This window comes from Cryptomeria japonica, chromosome 9 (genome assembly GCF_030272615.1).
Source record: "Cryptomeria japonica chromosome 9, Sugi_1.0, whole genome shotgun sequence".
NCBI lineage: Eukaryota > Viridiplantae > Streptophyta > Pinopsida > Cupressales > Cupressaceae > Cryptomeria > Cryptomeria japonica.
In genome coordinates this window covers 43,736,235-43,760,828 of record NC_081413.1, presented here as the reverse complement: position 1 = coordinate 43,760,828, position 24,594 = coordinate 43,736,235, and the positions used below count along the sequence as shown (strand labels likewise).

At 35.1% G+C, this 24,594-nt stretch overlaps 2 protein-coding genes across 2 annotated transcripts; both read left to right on the top strand.

The window, feature by feature from the left end:
• Positions 1–7,872: 7,872 nt before the first annotated feature.
• Positions 7,873–8,877, top strand: LOC131043914 (polyadenylate-binding protein RBP47-like). Its single transcript, XM_059211938.1, has one exon. The coding sequence runs from the start codon at positions 7,955–7,957 to the stop codon at positions 8,564–8,566; it is 612 nt and encodes a 203-aa protein (XP_059067921.1). The 5' UTR covers positions 7,873–7,954; the 3' UTR covers positions 8,567–8,877.
• A 3,263-nt stretch (positions 8,878–12,140) lies between these two features.
• LOC131043916 (polyadenylate-binding protein RBP45-like) lies at positions 12,141–12,759 on the top strand. Its single transcript, XM_059211449.1, has 2 exons — positions 12,141–12,474; positions 12,536–12,759. The coding sequence occupies exons 1-2, from the start codon at positions 12,141–12,143 to the stop codon at positions 12,757–12,759; spliced, it is 558 nt and encodes a 185-aa protein (XP_059067432.1).
• The last annotated feature ends 11,835 nt before the right edge of the window (positions 12,760–24,594 follow it).

The following is a 24,594-nucleotide window of genomic DNA, read 5'->3' as shown; positions in this document are numbered from 1 at the left end:
GACAACTATTGGGTGGGTTGTTCTTTTACTTTCAAGGATACTTCCCAGGAGTAGGAGACGTTCAGTGGTTTGGTGACCAACCGGTAACCAAGCAAATCAAGGAAAGAATTGAAGCACTTGGAACCGGTTAACCTGATATTCTGAATAAGTATTTTGATGAGTTCAGAAGAAATATGAGCCAAAGAGTGAGGATATCAAGAGACATCATCAAGAAATATGAAGACGATAGCTGCTTCACCATCCAAGTAGACAAATGTATAATGGAGGCTGTTGAGCCTAGAATGGAAGAAGTGGAGCCAATGGGCTATGAGGTGATGTACGACATGTTGGAAGGGTATGCCTCTACCCTTATTGCCTCACCTCTTGATCCTAAGGTGAAGAGAACCGACACCTACCTAGAGAGGATAGCACCAACTGAGGAACCACTAGCAGTGAAAGAGAAAAAACCTGCAAAGAAGAAGGCAAAGGCAGTGCCTACAGCATCCACACCAGTTACTACTGCAACTCCAAAAGTGACCAAGCGGTCACCAGCCAAAAAGAAACCAGAAGTAGCATTGACTAAAGTCTTCGAGAGGAAAAGGAAGACAAAAAGCAACTCTCCAGACTCAGAAGAAACTATGTCTGAGGAGCAGCCCAAGAAGGCGAGTCAGACAAGAAAGAAGACAAATAATGAACCGGCATCTTCAGCATCGGTAAATATAGATATCTCCTCCTACAAACCTTTGACACATTGTCAAAGAACTATCAAAAACATTAGGAGAAAAGTATTGAATGATTTAATTGATTATTTTGATGACTTTAATGATGATGAAAAGGAGGCAGTGGAAAAAGAAATAATTCAATATTTATGTATTAATGACTGGTCCCCTTCAGAAATTAGATCTGAAACACCAGATTCTTTGTATAAGTCCTTAGACAATAAATGGTGCATTGCCATAGAGCAAGATCAGGAAATAAGAGAAAAAAAATTTGCTGAACACTTTCCTGATGTATCAAATTCGGAACTGTTCGATGTAATGAACAAGTACAAAGGTCTTTTCTTCATGAGAAGAAGAAGACTCCTGTTACTAGAAGGAAAAGGTAAGGAAGTGCTCAAGGATACACACACTCGTACCCTAGACGCTCTGAAGATGCATCGATTGGCTGAAGCCAACCGGCAAGCTGAGAAAGAACCGGTTATATCCAAACCGGATGAAGCATTTGATGTTGAAGGAAATCTGGTTGATGAACTGGTCGACACTATTGATGTCGATGCCCTAGATGGAGAAGATGTTACCCAAGAGATACCATTTGAGGCAACAGGTCAAGAGCAACAGGCTGAACAGGAGAAGAAAGCTAAGGACAGTCAGGAAGCGGCAAAGAAAGAGGCTGAGCAGAGGAAAAAGGAAGAAGAAGAGAAGAGGAATAAGGATGAAGAAGAGAAGCAGAAATAGGAAGAAGAAGAGAAGAGAAAAAAGGATGAAGAAGAGAAGTAGAAGAAGAAGGAAGAAGAGAAAAAGAAAAAGGATGAAGAGTAAAAGAAGAAGAAAGATGAAGAGGAGAAGAAGAAGAAAGATGAAGAGGAGAAGTAGAAGAAGGATGAAGAGGAGAAAAAGAAGCTAGAAGATGAAAAGAAGAAGAAGGAAAAAGAAGATAAGGAACAGGAGAAGAAGAAGGAAGCAGAAAAGAAAAAGGGTGAGGAGGACAAGGAAGCAGAGAAGAGGAGAGAAGCGAAGAAGAAGAAAGCAGAAGAGGCAGGAGAAGCGGCGAAGAGCACCCAGATGGAGACTCTGAAGGCAACCGGGAGTCAAGCCAAACCGGCTGACCTCTCCAGTCCTATAGATCTCTAGTCTGCAAGTGAATCGGAGCTAATGCAGGCATCAAGGTTGCTCAAGAGTGCTTTGAAATCATTCGAAGGAAGAAGGAGCAGGATATATTTCAAGCAGTTGTAGACACACTTACCGGTTTGATACCTGGTACAAATCTTCCCAACACTGAATCATCACTAGCAAAACTTAAGCTACTATGCACAGTAGTGGATGATCAGGTGCAGAGCCTGGAAGAAGCAGCTGAGACAAATGTCAAGAAAGAGCATCAAAAAGCTCTTAACATTGCTCTAGTAAAGAAGTTGAATGAGCTCTGGTCTGAATTGCAGAAAGACCAAAAGGATATAAGGGACGCTTTGGATGAGGGAAATCTGTTACTTAGCAAAATCTGCCAACCCCATCTGTTCTATGATGATGTGCTAGCTCAGAAGCAAAAGCTTCAAATAGACTTACAATCTTACTTGAGCACATTCAAGCCACCTTATGATTCCTTCACAACTTATTGGCAAACCATTCACTGGTTTCATATCCAGTCAGTGAAAATGGAGCAAGAGGTTAGCACACTATCTAGAGATTTGCAGGAGCTACAACTGGTTTTACTTCCATGTCTGCAAATTCTTCAGAAGTGTTATCTGAACCTAGATGCCGTGACAATTACACAGGAGATGAGCATAGTTGATGCCATGGAAGAACAGGTCTCCCACATGCAAACAGAGAAAGAAGTGGCCACCTCCCTACTTGAGTCTTGGTCTCTATCAATGAAGCAATTCTTGCAGGACTATAAATCTGTTTTTGACAAGTACTACTCCTTATTGTCATAAACTTTTATTATTTTTATATACCAAATGGAAACAGGGTTGTTAGCAATACTTTGTCATTGTTGGCAAAGGGGGAGAAGTATTCTATTTTGGAGAAGTATAGGGGAGAAGTATCTGGTACTTAAAATTTTTCTATATGCTTTGATATCTCAATGGCATGTTTTTGTATGCAAAATTGCTATACATTGTATTGATTAAGGGATACTGTATATGCTTAGGGGAAGCAATTTTGCTAATGGCATGTTTTTGTTGTAAAACACTTAGATGTCAAAATTTTATTTTCCTAAGTGTTGCCATCAATGCCAAAGGGGGAGATTGTTGGCATTCTTGATGTTCATGTTGTGATTGTCATTGATGGACACACACTTGCATTAAGATCCTCTTTATATATATGAGTTAGAGCACAACCGGTATGTTGTAGGTATGTTGTATTATAGTCTTTAGACTATTGATGTTTTGCAGAATGTGTTTACCGGTCTAAAGCAGCATGTTGACCCCAAGCAGTTCGTGGATACCAAGTGGTACGAGGGATTAAAGCGGCATAACACATTTTTACCAGTCTTCATTTTTGACAAACCGGCAACCGATATTTTGTATGAACCGGTAATACTCTGTGATGAGTTACCAACCAACATTTTGTGATGAGTTACCAATCCACCAATTGTTTGACGGTGCTGACACACTGGCAGTGCTTTTTGTGTCGTGTTACTGAATATGTCTAGATTCGTTGAACCTAGGAAATTGTAATGTAATCCTATTGGACCGACATGAAATTAGATTCCTTTATAAGGACATCATGTCTAGGGTTTTAGTTTTTTTTGTAGTTGATGTTGTCGAAAGGGTTTATGTTGTTGCTAGGGTTTAAGGTGGTTGAGGAGTTGGAAAGAATATCAATGTGTAGAAGACTGAAGTAATGCAGGAGTGCATTAAGAACGAGCTATCAAGGATCTAACCGAGCAGTCTGTGCTATTAGATAGATCAAACACTTGTTGATTACTTACATCTTTGACAAGTCTGTAGCCCTTAACCAAGTAGGCCCGAAAGCCTTTTGTAAAATCCTCTAACAAGGTGGTTCACATCTGTGGATCTAAAATCGTCTAGCAAGGTAGTCCTTGATAGGACTTATCTCCTAACAGAGATTGAGATTCCTAACAGGATCTGTTCTGGTGAAGAACATTGTAAGACCTTAAGCGGTCTGACCTTAACCGGTCTGGTTTCTATTCTGCAGATAGTGACTTGTGTGTTCCATCTCACCATGGTTTTTCCCATTTGGGTTTCCACGTCAAATATCTTGTGTTATGGTTGTATTGCTTTTGTGGGTGAATGCTTTATTTGCATTTTGGTTTGCATGTGTGATAACTGGTCTATTTGTTAAATTGTTTTACCGGTTTATCTTTAGATTGTTTAAGTGTTTAAGTGCAGTGTTTTTCGGTATACTAATTCACCCCCCCCCCCGTCTTAGTATTCATCATTAATGTGAGTGGCTAATTATAACAAGTAACTAATAATGAACTTTTTTTAAATGAAGAGGTGAGATTTTACTCTAAAATCATTCAAAATATAAATTTTTATTATAAAATAAATACAATATAGTTGAAGATTGGTCGAGTTTCACAAACATAATAACTTGTTATATTATTTTTTTATATTGAATATAAAGGATAAACAGTTACAAAAAATATCGAAACTGTTAGGTCATGCCAAGACCAAAGGCCTAACTATAAAAGTTCAACTTCAGACATTATATTGAATATATAGAATAAAGAGCATGGCCGAGTATAAGAACTGAGAAAAAAATACTCCATATACACAACACTATACATCCAAAAAGTGGGGGAGAACCAGCTAACTTGTTATCAATCCAAGAGGCCCAACCAAGAGGACCTTCCATCCATATAATATATCTGCCCTCCCTCATTGGGAATGCTCCATGTATGGCAAGTTGAGCCATGAATTCTTTCTCGTCCCTCCTCCCTTCATTGATTTCTGCTACACAAGCTACAAGGGAGTTGACAAAGGGTGTCCTTTCTAAATTCTCCCTACTCCATGTGAAACCATATGAGAGTTCTGAGTTAAATATCCTCGTATGACCATCCTCCATGAATATTTCAAACTTCTTTGTGGCTAGTCTCATTACTAGTTTCACCTGCAATTCAACATAATGTAAAGTACAAGTCTAGGAAAAGACTCAGTAATCTTTCTATCCCTACCTTGAAACTTATCTTCATTTATGATAATCCATATGTACCATAAAATTTCACAAGTAAGAATAAAATAAAACATATTACAATCTTATTTCAATCCCTACGTAGAACCAGTAATAATGTTCAAAATATTAACATTTTCAGAAATGGAAATACCAAATAGAAGCCATATCTTCCTGGCAATGATACAACCAGGCAAAATATGCTGGATATTCTTAGTCACCTTACACAAATTAAATATATCAACAAAGTTTTGATCATTTCTACAAGGAAGCTTATTAATAATAAACAACCATTTAAAACATTTCTTCTTAGGAGCAACTTTGTTGCTCCATAAATTTCCAAAAATATGCTTCCATTTGCTATCAATCCAACTAGTATGTCAAACATCATTAATATGAGAAATTATGGAGTTACTAGTTGTTCAAGAATTATAAACATTTTTTGCCTTAACATTAATAAGCAAGGTGCCATCCTTCCAACTGAAAGTGAGAAATCCATCATTATCCACTCGGCAACTCTTGGGGAGTTGTAACATATTACAAGCCTCCCTTAAAATGGAGTAGGTTCTCCAATTAGATGCAGGTAGGGAGAAGGTCTAGGATAACTCATCCCAAGGTATCAATCATTTCCTATTGATGTGGTCTTTAAAGCACTTAATACCTTTGTTATCCCAATTCTTAGTTGAGCACCCTTGAACAAGAGCAAGGGGTTTCCCTTTATGAAACAAGTTCCACCAAATGGACCTCTCACCACTAATAGAGAGACTTCTTCTGACCCTACAATTAGAGATTTGCACCCTTACATACTCCCATGCCTTCCAAATGGTATTGAATAATAAGGAGCCTAGGACAGATACCAAGAAATTCCTAGCAACAAGGTCACTAAAGGGGAGATTCTTCCATGCCTTGGCCTACTTGGGTACTGCCATCATGATGTTATTCCTAACTAGGACTTTCCATTGCTCATTGCCACTAAGAGAGTGGAAGATCCATTTGGCTGCAAGTGCTATCCCATGAATTATTAAACTTTTAAGCCCCAGACCACCATCTTTCTTCTCCCTTTAGCACCATTCCCATTTAACAAAATGTTGCTTCCTACCACCTCTCCCATCCGACCATAAGAAGTTCCTTATAACTTTCTGCACCTCAAGCATTTGGTAATTACAAAATATCCACACCAATGCATAGTCGATGGTATATGAAGAAAGGATCTTCTGGCACACCTAGATCCTCCTTGCTAGGGATTGGTAATGCCTGTGCCACTTGTTAAGCTTCTTGACCAGTTTGTCCCTAACCCAACACCACATATCCTTCATGCATGGGGAAACAAAAAAAGGGGATACAAAGTTATCTAACCTGCTTGCAAGGCACCCCCCATTGATATCCATAATTGTTAACCCAATCATATATTATTTATATTTAGAAAAGTAATTAATTGTTTCTCACCTAATCAATCTCTCATTTTTAGAAAGTCAAAGTATCTTTAAAATGTTCTAATTAAAGGCACTACATTTAGGAAGTATTTAAAAAAAGGCACTTGGAATCATAAACATCTATTTGAAGACAACTTCATTTATTAGAAAGCCTGTCTTTAGAAGAGTTCCAATTATTTTTCTTGGAATCGTAGATAGTTATCTTCGAATCTATACCTTTCTTTATTAGAGAGCTTAATTTTGTGAAGGGTATTGATTTTTTTTACAGATTTGATATATCTTTGTAGTTATTTAAGGAACCGAATTTAATCGTAATGTATCTATTGAGTGTTAAGTAATTAAAGGTGAACTTCAATATATAAAATTTGAGAGTGGGCTTATCTTCACAAATTCAACAACATTATTTATTATTTATATATGAAAATATTTTATTAATTCTCACTCATTCATTATCATTATTTATTACTATGAAAAAATTTAATTAATTCTCACTCAATTGTATCCCAACAACTCCCATTTTTTTATTGGAAAAAATCTATCTTTGTGAAAGGCTTTATTTGGTTTGGTTATAGAATCACATGTATTACAACTTCTTCTATTTGTAAACCTATCTCACTACATAATTATGAAAATCAAACTTCCTTTGTGAAGTATTGTTAGAGAGCATTTGGAATCATAAACATCTATTTCAAGATATCAACTTCATTTATTAGAGAGCCTACATTTTGGAGGGTTTTGATTTTTTTCCTTGGGATCATAAACAATACCCTTTTTAATAGGGGAGGGTACATTTGTGAAAGGTATTGAATTTTTCTTTAAAAAAGATATATCATTGTAATTATTTGAGGCACAAACTTTACCTTATTAATGGCAAATTTTATCAAGTTGAGAGTTAAGTAATCAGAGGAAGATTCAACAACATTATTTATTACTTAAATATGATTTTTTTTATTACTTCTCATTTAATCAATATCTCATCTTTAGAAAACCTCTTTAGAACAAAAAAATCTAGTTTTAAACATGGGATTTTGAATTGGTAAATTTTATAAAGTTGAGAGTTAAGTAATTAAAAGTGAATGCTAGTTAAACACACAAGACTCAACAACATAATTTATTACTTAAGTAAATATGAAAATATTTTCTTACTTCTCATTTAATCAATATCTCATTCATCTTGGCCCCAACTTGACAGGACAAGGCATGTTGGGTGGTGGCAGGCCCGTTGTGGGAATACCTTTCAATTAAGTAAAAATAAATAAAAAATATTTCATCTTTAGAAAACCTTTTTAAAAATTGGATATATCTTTATAGTTATTCTAGGACCCACTTATCATAATTAACGGTAAACTTTAATCAAATTAAGAGTTAAGTAATTAAAGAAAAACAAGACCCACTTATCATAATTAACGGTAAACTTTAATCAAATTAAGAATTAAGTAATTAAAGAAAGACAACAATATTATTTATTACTTAAATATAATTCTTTTTATTGCTCCTCACTGAATCAATATCAAATAACCTGTTTCTAACATCAAATCTATTTATGTCCCATTTTGAATTGTTGCACTCTTTGTGAAGGGTTTTGAAACCTTTGGTTTAAACACCTTGGCTACTATAAATAACTACACTATTGGGCTGAATCAATCGAAGAGCAGATTGAGAGACCTTTTAGGTTAAAGTGCGAGGCAAACTATGGAGGCACAGGCTGAACAATCTGTCGGAGCCGCTTTCTCTAAAAACAAAACTCTCTGGATCGGAGATCTGGAGTACTGGATGACTGAAGTATTTATTAGGTGTTGTTATGGAAAAAAGAATGATTTTGTATCCATTAAGGTTATGCGAAATAAGAATGGAGAATCCAAGGGTTATGGATTCTTGGAGTTCAGGAGTCATGATGCAGCTGCCAGTTTTCTGCAAGCTCACATTGCAGTCAGTCAGCTTCCAAATACCAGAAAGCCTTTCACGCTCAACTGGGCAGCTTATGGAAACACAAACATGGGATCAACCTTTGACATTTTTGTTGGAGGTTTGTCACCTGTTATTACTTCAGATATTCTGGAACAAGTGTTTTCTGCCAAGTACGGATCTGTTAGAGGAGCGGAGGTGGTGACGGATAGATTTACAGGTCTTTCCAGAGGATTTGGTTTTGTGAGGTTTGAAGATGGGCTGGATCAAATTCGGGCCCTGGATGAAATGAACGGCATTGTATGTTTTGGTAGAGCCATTAGGGTTGCTCAAGCTACGGCTAAAAAGAAGAGATTGGAGACTGCGCGATTGAGTCTGGACGAAACATCAATCGAATGATTTCAGTTTGTGACTGAGATTTTTTTTGGCAAGTTTTATTTTCATAAGTTGTTGTTCGAATCTTCTTCAACTCTTATTAAAGGACGATCATATGTGATCCAAAGATTGTGATGTGATTTTTGATGGAAGTTAATTAGCCCTAACCAGTTTTTGATCTTCCTGATCTTGTGAGTTTTGATGTTGGGTATTGGCAGAAAGTTTTTTATTTTAATTTAAAAAATTTCATCACAGAGCTCCTCTTTGTTGCTGTCAAGTTCTTTAGAATTTTAGGTTATGAAAGCCGAATTAAGCTTCTGTATTTCGGCTCTGGCTTTGTGATGCCCCACTTTTTATCTTTAGCTTATTGTTTCAATGAATGCGATCATTTCAATATTATTCATAGTATTGATTTGGTAGCCTGTTCTCCCTGTGATATATAAACTGTACTCTGTTTTTAAGTGGTTTTGCTTTTTTATTATTCATATTATTGCAGTTTTTTATGTCTGGAGGATTTGATAGCCTGTTCTCTCTGTAATATATGAACTGTACTCTATGTTTATAAGTGGTTTTGCTTTTTTTTTTTTTAATAAATGTGTATCTGTTTTATATTTTTGTAAGGAAATATACACTTTATTAAAGTTAATATTATACAAGATATTGCAATTTTTCCTGTCTGTAGGATTTGATAGTCCGTTCTTCCTGTAATATATAAATTGTACTCTATATGCTTTTAATGGCTTTTCAAATTTATTACTGAATGCGGTTTGTTTTATATTTTTTAAGTGTTTTTGGATGTAATTATATAGCGATTTTAAAGATTGATATTTTAAATTGCATTAATTGATTTATATTAGAAAGAATATGATTTTTTTTAAATGTCAATACAATATTTTGAAGTTTCAACTTTCATTTGAACTTGCTTATAAATTTTTATATTGAAATTCTTGATCCATTGTCTTAGGAATATATAAGTGGAGGCCCTAGAGGCTTCCATATAGAGTTGTACAGAAATATACACTTTCTTAAGGCTAATAAAACGGAAGCAAATCAGATACAGGTTAATTTTGATTAAATAAATGACAATTAGGGCAGGTCCCCATGCTGCTGCTTAGCTTATTTTGGCTAGCAGCCACTGCTCAATTTTTTTAGTATTTTGTGGAGCTGGTGGCCCCATGAATGTAAAATTTTGCTGCTTATAAAATAAGCAGTCATCTTAAATTGCATTATTAAAAGAAATATTTAATTCTAATTGATCACATAAATTGTGGAGAAAAAATACTTTTACATAAACCAACACATTTGGACACAAGAGATTACATCAATCTACCAACATAGTGATCTAAGGTTCCAAATTTATCATTCAAATAATTAAAATATCATATTTCACATTTAAGGTCCTACTGTATATTAGGCTTATGAAACACATTTTACTAGGCTTAGGAAGTGGGTTAAGGTTGGATTTAGTTTGTTAATGGTTCTCTCTTTTACAAATAGGCTCATGTAAACTTCAATATATCCATAATGTATAGTTGAAGTGGATATTTTAAAGTACATAATTTATTAAAACATTGGATATTCTTGTAATGGTATGATGAGTCATGTAATGGTCCTTTTTGTAACCCTTAAAACATTAGATCTACTTGTATATGTAAAATTTCAAGTATGAGTCACTATATGTATAGTATGAGGCATTGTATAGGCTCATTTTCACCATAGGGGCTAGATATACACAAAATCTTTTTGGTTTGATCGCTTGATACTTTGATACAAGTATGATGATGTAACGGCTTTTCACTCTATATTTAATACAAAAAAATTAATTGTTTCTCACCTAATAAATTTTATTTTTTAGAAAGTATCTTTGAAACAATAAATGCTTCAATTAAAGACACTGCACTCATGAAATATTTATTAAAAAACACTTGAAATCATAAAACATCTATTTGAAGACAACTTCATTTATTAGAGAGCCTACCTTTTGAAGGGTTATAATTATTTTTTATTAATTTACAGATACTTATCTTAGAATCTATACCTTTCTTTATTAGAGAGCCTACTTTTGTGATGGGTATTAATTTTAAAAAAAAAATTGATACATCCTTGTAATTATTTAAGGAACCAAATATAACTGCAAATTTTTATGAATTGAGAGATAAGTAATTAAAGGTGAACTATAAACACACAAGAGATATAATATGTAAAATTTGCTACTTAAATATGAAAGGATTTAATTACTTCTCACGAGTTCAGTATCATTGTTTATTATTTAAATATGAAAATATTTAATTAATTATCACTTAATCAATATCTCATTTTAGAATAAGAAATCTATTTTTAAACATTCCATTTTGATTTTTTTATTTCTTCAAAATACCTACAACTATCATTTTTTGATTGGAAACAATATATCTTTGTGAAAGGTTTTATGAAGAGCAGATATTTTTCCTTGGAATCATAAATAGTACCTTTTATAATCAGAGAGCCTATTTTTGTGAAGGGTATTGAATTTTCTTTAAAAAATATATCTTTACACAATGGAGGAATTTTTTTATCAAGTTGAGAGTTAAGTAATTAAATAAAGACTCGACAACATTATTTATTACTTAAATATGAAAATATTTTATTGCTTCTCATTTAATCAATATCTCATCTTTAGAAAACCTCTTTCTAATAAGAAATCTACTTTTAAACATAAGGCTTTGAATTGTGATTTTGTTTTTTTAAGGATTTCCAAAGCTACACAATTTTTTATGAAGACCCTACTTTTGTGAGGGGTATTGAATTTTAAAAAAATAATTGATACATATTTGTAGTTATTTGAGGAACCAACTTTGCATAATTAACGGTATTTTTTATCAAGTTGAGAGTTAAGTAATTAAAGGTGAGCTTTAAACACACAAAACTCAACAACATTATTTATAACGAAATGATTTTATTACTTCTCACTTATCAATATATCATCAATAAAAAACTTCCATTTTTAATCAGGAATTTTGAATTCACTTTTTTTTCTCTCTCATAATACCAATGGCTGCTTTCCTTTGTGAAGGGTTTTCAAGCTGAAAGTTAAATTAACAGTAAAATTTTATCAAGTTGAGACTTCAGTAATTGAAGGAAGGCTGAACAACATTATTTATTACTTAAATATGAAAAGATTTTATTACTTCTCACTTAATCAATATCTCATCTTTAGAAAACTTCTATTTTCAAACATCCGATTTTGAATTTAGATTGTTTTTTTCATTATACCAATGCCATCTTTTGTGAAAGGTTTTCAAGTTTAATGCTAAATTTAATAGTAAATTTCTATCAGATTAAAAATTAAGTAATTAAAATAAAACTCAACAACATTATTTATTAATTTTTATTTAATTAATATCTCATCTTTAAATAACCTCTTTTCAAGAAAAAAAAATCTATTTTCAAGCATCCAATTTAGAATTCCGGTGTTTCATTATACCCACAGCAGCCTTCCTTTGTGAAGGGTTTTGAAACCTTGGGTTTGAATCTATAAATGCCTCGGCTAGTATAAAATAACTACACGATTGGGCTGAATCAATCGAAGAGCAGATTGAGAGGAAGTGCGAGGCAAACAATGGAAGCACAAGCTGAACAGTCCATCCAAGCCACTTCATCTCGAAACAGAACTCTCTGGATTGGAGATCTGGAGTATTGGATGACTGAAATATTTATTGGGTATTGTTACGCATCCAATAATGATTTTGTATCCATTAAGGTTATGCGAAATAAGAAAGGAGAATCCAAAGGTTATGGGTTCTTGGAGTTCAGGAGCCATGAAGCAGCTGCGAGTGTTCTGCAAACTCACATTGCAGTCAGTCACCTTCCAAATGCGGGAAAGCTTTTCAAGCTCAACTGGGCAGCTGATGGTAACACAAACATGGGATCAACCTTCGACATTTTTGTGGGAGGTTTGTCACCTGTTATCACTTCAGATATTCTGGAGAGGTTTATCACCTGTTATTACTTCAGATATTCTGGAACAACTGTTTTCTGCCAAGTATGGATCTGTTAGGGGAACGGAGGTGATGATGGATAAATTTACAGGTCTTTCGAGAGGATTTGGTTTTGTGAGGTTTGAAGATGAATTGGATCAAATCTGGGCCCTGGATGAAATGAACGGCTTTGTATGTTTTGGTAGAGCCATTAGGGTTGGTCCAGCTATGGCTAAAAAGAAGAAATCTGAGGCTGCATGATTGGGTTTGGACCAAATATCAATCGAATGATTTCAGTTTATGACAGACTATGAGTTTTTGTTTTTCTGCAAATTTTATTTTCATAAGTAGTTGTTCGAATCTTCTTCAACTCTTATAAAAGGACATGATATGTGATCCAAATATTGTGATGCGATTTTTGTGGAAGTTAAATAGTCATGACTAGTTTTTAATCTTTTCGATCTTGTGAGTTTTGATGTTGGGTATTGACAGAAAGTTTTATTTTTGAATTTAAAATTTTCCTCACAGAGCTCCCCTTTGTTGCTATCAAGTTCTTTAGAATTTTAGGTTATGAAAGCAGAATTTTGTGATGAGCCACTTCTTATCTCTAGCTTATTGTTTCAATGAATGCGATTATTTCAATATTATTTGTAGTATGGCATTTTTCCTGTCCGTGGAATTTGATAGTCTGTTCTCCTTGTAATATATAAACTGTACTCAATATGCTTTTAAGTGGTTTTGCATTTTTTCTTTGATAAATTTGTATCTGTTTTATATTTTTTGTAACGAAATATACACTTTATTAAGGGTAATATATTTCATGGTATAGCAATTTTTATCCGTCTGTAGAATTTGATAGTCTGTTCTTTCTGTAATGCATAAACTGTACTCTATATGCTTTTAAGTGGTTTTTCATTTTTTTTTATATAAATATGTCTGTTTTATATTATTCTTTATAGTGTTTTTGGATCACTTTCATTTAAACAACCTGTTTATAAGTTTTAAATTATATTATATAACTTATATTTTAAACAAATATGTTTTTTATTGAATTGTCAATATAATATTTTTAACTTTTTACTTTCATTTAAATAACTTGTTTATAAATTTCTATATTGAAATTCTTGATAATTTTTCTTGAAATATATATGTGGAGACAAAAAGGCTTTCATTTATAGTTGTACACAAATATACACTTTCTAAGGCTAATAAAATGGAAGCATATCAAATACAATAATAATTAATGTCAGTTAATTTTGGAATGAAAATCTAAATAATATTTTAAGGTAACAAAGAATAAAATGGTTAGGTTACAAGCACTAGATATCCTCACTATATATGTTTCTTGAAATTATTTGTAGATTTGTACTCTTCCATTGGTTGATTCTCTAACAATGGAAAAATTATGCACTAGGCCTCTAATTTGTTGTCCCAAGTTTCTGAAATTTAAACTTCTAATATCTCAATTGCTACATTAATTGCTCATTGCTTATTGTTAAGGAATGATGCTATTTAGAAATACATAAGGGATATTGTTGAATCACAAAGGTCGAGCTCTCTAAGGTCACCCCTTTGATTGGATCAACCTTAAACTCACAAAAAAGGTCAATAAATAGTACAAAATGTGCAAGTAATCCAAGTGCTGATTTTGATACAATATTTTTAATCTTTTTAGTGTTTGAAAGTAAATTGTTCTTATTAAATATCTTTAGTTCTTGAGTTTCAATTTGTTCTAGGATGCCCAATTTTAATGTTCAAATGAATGTCTCTAATTACAAAAACATAATGAATTTTGTACTCGATAGCAATGAGAAAATGGTGGAAAATGACAATTCAAATTTTAATAAAAAAATGAATTTTGGGTTAGATATGCTCTATGTAACCTTGAGTAAATTGTACCTACTTAGGTGATGTACATGTTCACACCAAGAAAAGAAAAGAGAACTAAAAAATGATATTTGAAGACATGTGGGTACAAACATATACAAGTTGGTTAAGCTTAATCTTAAACCATAACCATAAAAATAACATTCTTCGCCACAACTCACATAGCAACCATAAAAAGCACATCACTATCTAATATGCTACATACTCACTATTTATTCAACACAGCACCCACACACTACTAAGGATTAATCATATCAGAATAATAATCATACAACATTTAACAATGATATGGAAAGGACTTATCTCTTCCATGAGATACTTGAAAATGAAACCATCATCCTCTTTCAACCTTCCATCCTTTTTCATCCCCTTTTCCTTTTATTCTCCCAAGACATCTCCACTCACCCTCATTTTTTTATAATGCAACAAAGAATTCTAAATTCTTAACAAAGGGAGCTTATATGAGAATTTCATATCATCATCCTCAAGTTGACACCTCTCTAATATGATTCTACCTTCCCACATCATCCTCAAGTTGACTCCACACATTTAAGTTCACATGGGTCTCACCTCATGTGGATTGGACTGCTCATGTGAGTTCACATGGATCTACCTCTAAATCACGAGGTACACTTTCCAGAATAGGGCATCTAGGACTTCATACATTGGAGCTCTTTTTAGGAGCCTTTAAAAGTACCTTCCCATGCCCAAAATAAACTCCAAACCCTTTCCAAAGCACCCTTGTACAATAAATTTTGATAATGCAAGAAAAAACTGAGATTATATTAACCTATTCTATTAAAAAAAATGCAACACTCATATTAAGCATAAAGATTAGTAAGCATTGATAGAGAAATATGTATCTTACAAATATCAATCCTTATTATCCCATTTTGAGGTGGTTGTTCTCATGGATGGTTGGATGTGAGTACTCTTGCGAGTAGCATATGGTTGTGCAAGACATTATTTCTATATGGATAGGGGTGGTTTGCAATTTATATGTTTTTGAAGAGACTAGTGGGTGGATACTACTAAAAGATAAAATCAATAACTCATTGGTTGAGATCCATGAAATATTAGAGGTTGAAAGGTGTTTACATTTGGCTGGAAGAGATGGAGGGAGAGGGATCAAGGAGATAATTAATGGTGGATAATATTCTTGGAGGAAATGGATGGACATGAAGGAAAGGGTACTTAGGAGTACCCTTGATAGAAGGTAAAGTCCTTTGACCCCTCTGACATGTTACCAAGACCATGTCACGTGTATAAAGGCTCATGTCTTGTGTACAAAGGGCTATACCTATGTACATATGTGGAAATATGGAGGATTTGGGAAGATTTGACAAGGTTAGGGATGTGAAAGTGGGGGATTAAGTGGCTAATTATATTAGCTCCCACTTGACAAAATTCCCAAAAGAAAAATTCAGAACTAATTAATTATTGAATTTTTAAAAAGGGATATGGGACTTAGCTAACTGAATAATTAGATTTATTTACCTAAGGTGGACTATCTAGGAGAAATAAGATTAAATGGTTTAGGTTATAAATAGGTGTGGGTGAATATTGATGAATAATACATGAATGGTGATTATAATTAATAAAATAATAAAATTTAATTTGATTCACAATGGTATAGGAATGGGATAATGAATTGAATAATTATGGTTAAATATTCAATTAATTATAGATTAAATTTTCAAGGAATGGTGATGGTCAAATTTAGCTCTCTATAATATTCATCCAATAGGTACATGGGTTGAGATCCCAAAAATGTCATTTTATCCCTCTTTTTTTTTTCATAACATTAAAAAGCATGCCAAATTTTTTGTGTATATTTTCACACAAAGCAACACATTTGGACACAAGGGATTACATCAATCCACCAACATAATGATGTAAGGTTCCAAATTTACGATTCAAATAATCAAAATATTATGCTTCATATTTAAGGTCTTATGTGTCTATTAGACTTATGACAATCATTTTGCTAGGATATCAAAACACATTAACTCACAAAGTGAAGTGGGTTAAGGTTAGATTTAGGTTCCTAATGGTTCTCTCTTTTCCTATTGGAAGTTACACGTCTAGACTAATAACATCAATATATCCATAATGTATAGTTGAAGTGGATAGTTAAAAAAACACAATTTATTAATTATAAAATTAACATAGATCCTTTGCATATTAGTTATTATAAAATTGATTTTTCAACCTAATCATCCTCGTCTAGATTAGGTTTTATTAAATTTACAATAACAATTAAATTATAAATTATTCAATAATACCATATTATAGATATTATTTGCATCTCATTACATTCTTCTATTCATCCTAATTACAAGTAAAACTAGTTATTGTAATATGAAAAATAACACCCTGTACAATCCAACGCAACAAATGGCACATTCATCCACATCATCGAAGGTCATGTACCGTTGCTTTTGTCTTTTTGCCCACCTAGATCACTTCGTTAGCTCTAGATTGGAATCTTACCAACTCTGTTGACATGTCATTTGTAGGACACTAGCATGACACGTAGACATCTGTGCAACGTGCTAACATCCCACAAATATGATAGTTTACAGGTGGCCATTTGAGTCTCACTCATGTTCCTAGAAGGAATCATAACACCTTTGCATGCACCCACCAACATCGGTTAACCTTCTAGAGCCTATATCTCTCTAGTTTGAAGGCATTTTTGAGGATTCTTGATCATTTTTTATAGGTTTAATATTTTATTAATCTTCTTGGGCAATATTCAAATATTTTCACAAAACCACCATTGTTGCACTATCTTGAAGAACTCATGGTGTCGTCTTCACAAGTGTTGGGGAGAGTTTACTTACTCTTCTTGGTTCATTTGTGCATCTATAACCTCTTATTTTTAATTTATTTATTATATTAATCATATCGCTTTTATCTTTATCATTTTGATTTTCTGTATTGCTATTATTTGGGTTGTCCATGGAGGTGTAAACACCAAAATGAGGATCTGACTGAGGCAGACTCCAAAACACAACCCCCAAAATTTTCCTTGTTTCTTGTGTGCAGGTTTTATAGTCGAGGAAAAGTTTTCATCTTGTGGGAGGCTTCAATCATGGACGGGTTGTGAGCTTCCCTCATCCCTCCTTCCCATTTCATTTTAGTATTCTACATTCTATGGTATTAGCTTAATCTGTTGTCTCTCTGTGATTATTTAATAATATATTTGTATGTATCACTTTTCGTACTTCTGTACTTCATGAGTACAGGATGACAATGTGTTGCACTAGTGTTCCAATTCTACGTGCTCATCCTTGGGATAAAGGCTTAACAAAGTTGTTTGGGAATTCTATTTGGCAGTCATTTATTTCATTCTATACTTAGTTTTGCATTTTCACCCCCTCCCTCACCCTTGGCGCTAGTTTAAGTGAGGTAGAGTGAAGGTAGGTTTGTTCCTTGAGGTCCATCACCTTGAGGGTAACAAATCCGGTCCTCTACATTTTGGTGAACCCAATGTGAAAAAATTGCATTGTTATTTTCTTTAATATTCATTTCCTAACTACATTTCAAATCTAAAGAAAAGTAAAAAAATAAAATAATAATCAATCTCAACCTTAAAACAACTCTCTTTATCACAGAGTGCTATACTTGCAACATCCTAGTAGTGTGGTCGAAGTGTTGTAAAGCTTGTCCATGAGTTTTACAACCCAGACTACCATGATAATTGTTGTGAGAAGGACTTCTAGGAAGAGAGTTCCTACGAATCGCTATAGTCCTCCTAGGCTGGGTCCAATGTTTAACGAACTTCCCGACCTGAATGATTTCCTGGCTTCTTTTCTCTTAGGACCATTTTGACATGGGGTCCTTCTCCACCTGATTCGCAATCCAATTCTCAGAACAATTCTCTAATAAATTATCCTCCATCTTCCCCTCCTATTGTTGATCATGATTCTACCAACACCATTAATTTTTGAACAAATTAACATGCTAGAGCAGAATCAGAGAGACTTTGAGGGTTTCCTGAATCGAGAGAATGTCCTCCCCCAGGCTGGAAACGTTGTCAGCACTCTGAGAGACATGTTGATCTTGGATAGAAGAGGCTTGGAGATGTTGAGGGAATTATCTATGATTGTCAAGAACCATGTGCCTTTGGCTGGTGTTGCTCCTTAGGATGGCCAGTTCAACACTTGTGGTTCTCATCTTGGTGTTGACATACTTGGTTCAATGGTACACATGGTTGATCTTGGACCCACTATTCCCTAGCATAAATGCCTCATCCACTCCCTTGGGTTACATGTGTTGGCATGTTTTTGATGTTTATGTTGTGATTGTCATTGATGGACACACACTTGCATTAAGATCCCCTTATATGTATGAGCTAGAGCTCAACCAGTATCTGTTCCAACTGGTATGTTGTATTCTAGTCTTTAGACTATTGGTGATTTTGCAGAATGTGTTTCCCGGTCTGAAGCGGCATGTTGACTCCAAGTGGTTCATAGATCTCAAGTGGTACGAGGGAGCAAAGTGGCATAACATATTCTTACCAGTCTTCACTTTTGTCAAACCGGCAACCGATATTTTGTATCAACTGGTAATACTCTGTGATGAGTTACCAACCGACATTTTGTGATGAGTTACCAATCCACTGATTGTTTGACGGTGCCAACACACTGACAGTGCTTCTTGTGTCGTGTTATTGAGTATGTCTAGATTCATTGAACCTAGGAAATTGTAATGTAATCCTATTGGACCGACATGAAATCAGATTCCTTTAAAAAGACATCATGTCTGGGGTTTTAGGTTATTGCGGAAAGGGTTTATGTTGTGCTAGGGTTTAAGGTGGTAGATGAGTTGTTGTAAGAGTGATCTTATCTAAGAAGATCAAGTTGTAACTAAGTGAGAGATAGAGAAGACTAAAGTAATGCTGGAATGTATTAGCAGTGAGCTATATTGGATCTAACCAAGCAGTTTGTGCTATTAGATAGATCAAACACTTGTTGATTACTCACATCTTTGACAAGTCTGTAGCCCTTAACCAAGTAGGCCAAAAGCCTTTTGTAAAATCCTCTAACAAGGTGGTTCACCTCTGTGAATCTAAAATCCTCTAGCAAGGTAGTCTTTAATCAGACTTATCTCCTAACAGAGATTGAGATTCCTAACAGGATCTATTCTAGTGAAGAACATTGTAAGACCTTAACCGGTCTGGTCTCTATTCTGTAGATAGTGACTTGTGAGTTCCATCTCACCGTGGAAAACGGTTTTTCCCATTTGGGTTTCCACATCAAATATCTTGTGTTATGGTTGTATTGATTTTGTGGGTGAATGCTTTATTTGCATTTTGGTTTGCATATGTGATAATCAGTCTATCTGTTAAACTATTTTACCAGTTTGTCTTCAGATTGTTTAAGTGTTTTAGGACAGAGATTTTTGGCATACTAATTCACCCCCCCTCTTAGTATTCATCAATTGGTATTAGAGCCTACCTTTCTATAAGTTTAACCATTTGGAAAGAGATATGGGGGAATACACCTTGAGGGAACTTACTCAATGGCTCACTCAATCTGAGCAAGCCTATGATGATCTTATGGTCAAATAAAAGGCATCTCAAGCAAAAAGGAGAGAACATGCAGAAAAGTTGATGGAGCTATTTGAAAATAGTTCTACAGATGAAGCAAATATGGAAGCCATGATAGCAGAAGTAAATAAGTTGAATGAATCAAACTCCAACCTGAGAAAGGAGTTGGAAGGACTGACTATCCAGTTTAGTCAAGAGCTTGAGAATAGGAGGAAAGTTGAAGATCTGGTGAAGGACAGATATCATGAGATCTCCAAGTTGAAACAAGAGATGAGTGCACTGGCTGCTCGCCTACATGAGAGCAGAATGGAAAAAGGAGTACAAGATGAACTGAACATAGCCATCTATGAAAATGCAAGCCTAATGGAGACAAATACTACTATTTCCAAAGAACTCTCTGAGTCAAAGGAAATACTTGCTAAGTTCAGCAAAATTACTATCAAGCTAGAGCAAAAGCTTGAGTCATCTAGACCAGTAAAGAATACCAATGGACTTGGTTTCTCTAGACATGAGGAAGGAGAATCCTCAGGAACAAATGCTGAAGCGTCAAAGAAGCAACCAACATTCAAAGGAAAAGGTAAGTAAAAATTCAAAACTGTTTGCTTTAACTGTCTTAAAGAAGGACACACTGCCAAAGTATGTAGGAGAAAAGCCTACAATAATTTTCCTTACTTTATTAACAATGTACCTAGATCCAATAAGTTCAATGGTCATTGTTATGCATGCAAAAAGTTTGGGCATAGAGCATCTGAATGCAGGTCTATCATGAACAACATCGGAAGATATCCTCAGAGGACCCAAGGAGCTCGTCCAGAATCTTTTGTGAACCGGAACCCCAACCAGTTTAATACTTACAATTATCAGTCAAATAACAATGGTTATCAACCAGCAGCCAGATGGAGAGAAAACTATTGGATTTGTCATGGTCATGGTCACACTGCTGCAACTTGCAGAAGGAAGAATGGAAACATGAACAATGGACCTTGGAGAGCACCTGGATTGGTTTGCTATCACTGCAATAAACTGAGTCACATTGCAAGATTCTGCAGAAGCAGGAAGAGTATATCTGATGATATACTGGTCACTTAGGAAGGAGAAATTGATGTTGAAACAGTTCAAGCAGACATGAACAAAACCTAGAGGAAGAAACCAACAATGTTGGAAGAGGAACCGGTTTCTGCACCTAGTGTGGAAATATTGGAACCGACAAACTAAGCTTCAAATGGCTTAGGGGGAGCAAACGGTGAAATATTTTGAACCCCCGATTACACCGGTAAAAGACCTTAATTGGTATGTGATACCCATCGCTTGATAGAAGATTGGAAATGATAAAAAGGCAAATTAGGGTTTATGCCCTAATAGAGGAGCATTAATGGCGGTAGGTGAGACATGTATAAAAGCATATTTCAAATCATTTCTCACTATCTGTTTTTGAGCGAAGAAATTTTTTTCGAAGTGCAGAGCGAAGAAAAGGCGATTTGAGCTAAGATTTCAAGAAATTGACAAGTCTTGAAGGAGATTCAAATTCAGTTTGCAAATGGTCAAGTGAAGAACACAAAGTGGTGATTTGGCAACCGACGGAGTGAGGAGTGAAGCAGAATTAGAAAGCCCTAAATTCGCATTTTAAAGTTATTCCTCGAGTTCTTAAAATATTATACAATGGCTTCCACATCTCATACCAATTCTAGTACATCCATTGAGTCTGAAAGTTTCATTCAAAGGAAGTCAAAGTATAATGCCCTATCACAAGTTCCAGCTGGAGTGATAGTGGAAGAAGGAATTTCTGATTATATTGATTGCAAGATTGAAGACCTAGGGTCTCTAGCCATCCATTCTCAACTAGGACTATTTTGTGGAAAGGACAAGAAAATCAAACTAGAATATAGTATCTTAGAGAAGAAGAAACTCCATAATGCAGTATATTTTCTGGAAGACTTTATAGAGGATCATATTAGGATCATTTTGAGCAGAGTCCATGGTGACAAGATGTACCTGGAGAGGATGCATGATATAACACCTCAGGCAATTCATGCAATCACCAGTTTCTACAACATAGGGGAAGTGCTAGCCCTAAGAACGGTAAGCAAAATTGAAATGGCCAAGCTCACCGGTTCAACAAGCGATTCACGAGGCATGAAAATCAACTCCATCAAGGATGATCTTGTTAAGTATGCCTGCATGGTGATAAGCTATAGAACATTCTCATCCAGCAGGATTAACTCTGTATCTGCTGCAGCGGTAAATGCCACTTATCGGATGATTAAAGAGGATGCATCATTTGACCTGTGCACCGGCATGCAGAGGCAACTCCTATCTAATCTAAAGTTGATTAAACAGGATAATGCACTGAGATTCAAGTTCGGACAACTATTGGCTGGGTTGTTCTTCTATTTCCAAGGCTACTTTCCTAGAGTAGGAGATGTCCAGTGGTCTCCTGACCAATCGATAACCAAGCAGATCAAGGAAAGCATTCAAGCTATCGGAACCGGTTACCTTGATGTGCTGAACAAATATTTTGATGAGTTTAGATGGAAGATGAGCCAAAGGATGAGGATCTCAGGTGATATTGTTAAGAAATATGAAGATGACATATGTTTCACCTTCCAGGTGGACAAATGCTTAATGGAGGCTGTTGAGCCTAGAATGGAAGAAGTGGAGCCAATGGGCTATGAGGTGATGTACAATATGCTAGAAGGGTATGCCTCAACCCTTATTGCCTCACCTCTTGATCCCAAGGAAAAGAGGACCAGAACCTATTTGGAAAGAATTGCACCGGTCGAGGAACCCTCTGTTAAGAAAGGAAAAGAACTAGCAACAAAGAAAGCAAAGGCAGTGCTTGTAGCATCGGCATCGGCTACTACTGCAACTCCAAGAGTGACCAAGTGGTCACCTACAAAGAAGAAACCGAAAGTGGCACCAGCAAAAGTCTTTGAAAGAAAAAGAAAGACTAAGTCAAATGAACTGGACTCTAAAGAGACTAAGTCTGATGAAATGCCAAAGAAGGCTAGATAGACAAAGAAGATGAAGAAGAATGAACCAGCAGCGTCTGCACTGGTAAATATAGATATCTCCTCATATAAACCTTTGACACATTGTCAAAGAACAATAAAGAATATTAGGATAAAATTACTTCATGATTTAGTAGATTACTATGATGATTTTAGTGATGAGGAGAAAGAAGAAGTACTACAAGAAATTATTATTTATTTGTGTAAGAATGACTAGTAAGAATGACTAGTCACCATCAAAGATTAAATCTCAGACACTGGATTCATTATATAAGGCATTAGATTAAATCTTAGACACCAGATTCATTATATAAGGCATTAGATAATAAATGGTGCATTGCCATAGAAAAAGAACAAGAGATTAGGGAGAAAGTCTTTGCATAGTACTTTCCTGACCTCTCAAACTTAGAATTATTTGATGTTTTGGACCAAAATAAGGGACTCTTCTTCACAAGGAGAAGAAGACTCTGGCTGTTAGAGGGAAGAATTGATGATATTGAAAAAGACACTCATCAACATATGAATCATGCTATTCAAGCTCACAAAGAACGTATGGCCAACTTGCAAGTGGAAAAAGAACCGGTCATATCCAAACCGGATGAAGTTTTTGATGAAGAAGGAAACCCAGTTGAAGAACCAATTGACATTATTGATGTCGATGCCTTGAACGTAGAAGATGTCACTCAGGACATACATTCTGAGGGAACAAAATAGGGGCAACAGGCTGAACAGGGCAGTGAGCAAGCCGAGGACAGACAGGAAGCAGGTAAGGAACAAGAAGAGAAGAAGAAGAGGGATGAAGATGAGAAAAAGCGGAAAGAGGAAGAGAAGAGAAAAGAGGAAGAGGAGAAAAGAAAATATGAAGAGAAAAAGAAGCAAGAAGATGAGAGGAAAAAGAAAGAAGAAGAGGATAAGGAAGAAAAGAAGAAGAAGGAAGAGGAGGATAAAGAAAAGGAAAAGAAGAAGGAAGAAGAAAAGAAGAAGAAGGAAGAGGAAGAGAAAGAAGAGGAGAAGAGGAAGGAAGCTGAGAAGAAAAAGAAAGAAGAAGAAGACAAGGAACAAGAAAAGAAGAAGGAAGAAGCAGACAAGGCAGTGAAAGCGGTGAAGAGCACACAGATGGAGACTCCAAAGGCAACCGGGAGTCAAGCCAAACCGGCTGATATATCCAGTCCTATCTGTAAAGCGGAAAAATCGAACCCTAGTCGTTCTCCCCTCCCCGACTCCAAGGAGAGAGAAGGGAGAGTCACTAGGGTTGATGGTTTTCACTTAGGAGAGACTTTACATTCAAAAGAGGGGTTGAAACCCACAAGATCCAATCCCACACAATGCAAGATTGGATTCTATATGAGTTTCAAGGGTTGTGATAGCAAGGATACCCTCTTTTGTAAAGAAATGTGGAAAGAATGATTGAACTAGGAATGCATGTAAAGTAGGAAAGATTCGCTTATACATAGAGATAGGGATATGAGATGAAGCTGCGGACCTGGAATTAGCAGTAAAATGTCAAGATGGTACTGTTCTGCAAATTTGAGCGAAAGTTGACGGGACGATGGCGCCCGGTGTGCACACGGTCCTCCGAAAAATCTGCGAAACGAAGGGGGATCTGTTCGTCTCTGCACAAGGATTCCAGATCTTCAATTACAA